We start from the raw sequence: 3343 nt of genomic DNA, 5'->3' as shown, positions 1-3343 counted from the left end.
GGTTTGCAACTAATTATACTTTAAGGCTTTTTTCCCCTCCGTTTTCACCTGGTGTTCTGGCCAGTAATGCACCTCCTGTATTAGTGAGGAGCAACTCTGGAGGAATAAGAACAGGAGGCACATTAGACAGTAGCATTGTAAATCTTGGGGGAGGGTAGTGTTAAATGTATTATTAGGTTCAGATACACTGACAAATTGAAGCCAATCTCCAGCTCACACTTTACAATCAGTTACAGCAAACAGTGTTTTTCCTTTTGGAATAAAAGTTTTGCATGAATAAATAAAAGCTGATCATTTTAATCACCCCTGCCAGTGTTAAGTGGTTTGTCTCATTCATGTAAACTGATACATTCAGCTGGAGAGCTTGTGAAAAACAACAGGCTTGCTGGCTGGATCACCAGATGAAAATAAAAAAAAGAAAGCCTAAAAAAAGGAAATTAAAACAGCCATCACATCTAAGAACTGGTAAGCTGCAATATACTACATTTTTTTTCTTGGGTTTAATACTGCTTTAAGCCCCTTTCACATGGACCTTCCAGTCTCTTTTATGGAGCAGCGGATGTCAGCGGACATCTGATCCTGTCTGCCAAAAACAGACGGGTGGTGGTCTTATTCCCCATCTGTTTGGCAGATCGGATCAGGTGGCATCGGATGGAAATGGCTGTCCATGTCCATCCAATGCCATCCGTTCCCATCCGATTGCCCCATAGAGGAGAGTGGGACTGTGTCTGCTCTGCATAGTGAAGTGGACATGGACCTGTCATCTGCCTGCTCAGGGGGGATCAGCGGAGAAGTTCCCTGCTATGCAAGCGGGTTCTGCTTCACGGAGGTGCCTGTGTGAAAGGGGCCTTAAAGATCTGTTGAACAGGAACGGGGCTACACATTGATCAAAATGTGGCCGGTCCCTCCTAAACCTGCTGAATTTCGATCCATCTTTGGCCAGCCTAAGGAAAGCTCTATTTATCTTTTTCTTATAACATGGAACTTTGTAGAATTGTTAAAACTTAACTGGATAGTAACATGTTGTAAAAGGATGTTGACGAAATGGAATCTTGGATGGATAAGATAGCCAGACCAAAAACAGTTTGAATTGAGGGAGGTTCCCCATGACATTTGTATGTCTTGTTTTATCAAATAATTACCGTATTTATCGGCGTATAAAACGCACATTCATTTTAAGAGGGAAGTTTCAGGAAAAAAAACGTACATTTTAAATAAGGAACTTTGAAGCAAAATAAGGGTCAGTGCCCATCTGCAGCCTCACCATTGCATCAATGCAGCCTGATCAATGCCCATCTGCAGCCTCATCAATGTAGCCTCACCATTGTCATCAATGCAGCAGCCTCACCATTGCCATCAATGCAGAAGCCTCACCATTGCCATCAATGCAGCGGCCTCACCATTGCCATCAGTGCAGCAGCCTCACCATTGCCATCAATGCAGAAGCCTCACCATTGCCATCAGTGCAGCAGCCTCACCATTGCCATCAGTGCAGCCTGATCAATGCCCATCTGCAGCCTAGAGGGGACAGGGAGGGGGCGGGATGAGCGCCGACAGATTATATACAGTGAGAATCTCCTATGATAGACAGAACAGTGATCCAATGGTGGCCCAGGAGATGGGATTTCCTATTACAGAGGCCGCTAAAATTGAAGTATTGGCGTATAACACGCACACGCTATTTGCACCCGATTTTCATGGTGAAAAAGTGAGTGTTATAGGCCAATAAATACAGTATGTATTTTTATGTTCTCTTACTAGGTGATCGATCACAATAATTTAACCTATGTTGTACTGATAGGATTTCCACATCTTAAATGCACCAAAATGTTGTTTTTCATGGTACTACTTTTCATATATTGCATTACTATCTCTGGAAATATTATTATTGTGATTTTATTTCTTCTGAGTAAAACACTTCAGTCACCCATGTACTTCTTCATCGCCCAACTATCATTGCTTGATATAATTCTGATTACAGATATTCTTCCCAACCTTCTTTATATCATCTTACATGATGGATGTACCATGTCTCTTGCCAAATGTATCACCCAGTTTTCCTTCTTTGCCCATTGTGAGGCCTCAGAATGTTTTCTCCTGACCGTGATGTCTTATGATCGGTATTTGGCCATCTGTAAGCCCCTACATTACAACTCTATAATGAACCAATCTATTTGCATTAAATTGGTGATTACCATTTGGTTACTAGGATTCAAAATTGTGTTGGTTGATTCAATGTCTTTGTGCAGTCTTTACTATTGTGGACCAAACATCATTGATCATTTTTTTTGTGACTTTGAACCCATACTACAGCTTTCCTGCTCTGATACTTCATGGCTCCATATTCAAACCTTTGTAATAAGTTTCTTCTGTGTCGTAGCACCTTTTAAAATAATTGTTATATCGTATATCTATATTGTTTTAACCATCCTTAAAATTAAAACAATTACAGGAAGACAAAAAGCCTTCACCACCTGCAGCTCTCACCTGACTACGGTGTGCATTTTTTACGGGACGCTAATCGCTGTGTATTATTTTCCAACAAAAGGACAACTAAATATTCTGAGCAAGGTCCTCTCTTTGTTTTACACTGTAATCACTCCATTGCTTAATCCAATCATATACACATTTAGGAACAATGATTTTAAAAATGCTACTGAGAAAATAAAATCATATTTTAAATAAAATCTTCCATCTATTCTAAAAAACAAAAATGCAAATATAAAAGATGAGTAAAAAAAAAAAAATTAAATCTTTTTATTATGCTGGATCCCAATTTGCCATATCTATGTAAAATTGCAAAAATATTGCTTTGGACGGGGTGGCCCATTGATCACAGACAACAATAGAATCAGTGGGTGTAACCCTTCTGTAAAACGATCACAAAGTAGGCATAACTGAAAACTTTGAATGTAGAATCAAGAATCAAAGTGAGGTAGGGTGGAACTTTGTCTGTACCTTTGTAGGGTTTGAATAAAGCTATATACCACAGATTAAAAAAAAAATGTATTTAAACTTTATTTGTCATTTATTAGTTTATAAGAACATATTACAGTTACAAAAATACAGTTATGCCGCGTACACACGAGCGGAATTTCCGTCGGAAAAATCTTGGATGGTTTTTCCAACGGAATTCTGCTCAAGCTTGTCTTGCATATACACAGTCACACAAAAGTTTGCTGAACTTTCGACCGCCAAGAACGCGGTGACGTACAACACTACGACAAGCCAAGAAAATTAAGTTCAATGCTTCCGAGCATGCGTCGAATTGTTTCCGAGCATGCGTAGGAATTTTGTGCGTCGGAATTGGTACAGACGATCGGAATTTCCGATCGGAACTTTT

At 39.7% G+C, this 3343-nt stretch overlaps 1 protein-coding gene across 1 annotated transcript; it reads left to right on the top strand.

The window, feature by feature from the left end:
* The first annotated feature begins 1929 nt into the window (after positions 1–1929).
* LOC141134810 (olfactory receptor 10A7-like) lies at positions 1930–2984 on the top strand. The gene has a single exon (XM_073624245.1). It carries the CDS (start codon positions 1930–1932, stop codon positions 2683–2685), a length of 756 nt encoding a protein of 251 aa, XP_073480346.1. The 3' UTR covers positions 2686–2984.
* The last annotated feature ends 359 nt before the right edge of the window (positions 2985–3343 follow it).

The sequence above is a fragment of the Aquarana catesbeiana genome, linkage group LG03, assembly GCF_042186555.1.
Source record: "Aquarana catesbeiana isolate 2022-GZ linkage group LG03, ASM4218655v1, whole genome shotgun sequence".
Classification (NCBI taxonomy): Eukaryota; Metazoa; Chordata; class Amphibia; order Anura; family Ranidae; genus Aquarana; species Aquarana catesbeiana.
Note: the sequence above shows the minus strand (reverse complement) of the source record. Positions and strands in the feature narration are given on the sequence as shown.

Coding starts and splice junctions, on each gene's coding strand:
- LOC141134810 (XM_073624245.1), top strand. CDS start 1,930: ATGTACTTCTTCATCGCCCAACTATCATTGCTTGATATAATTCTGATT.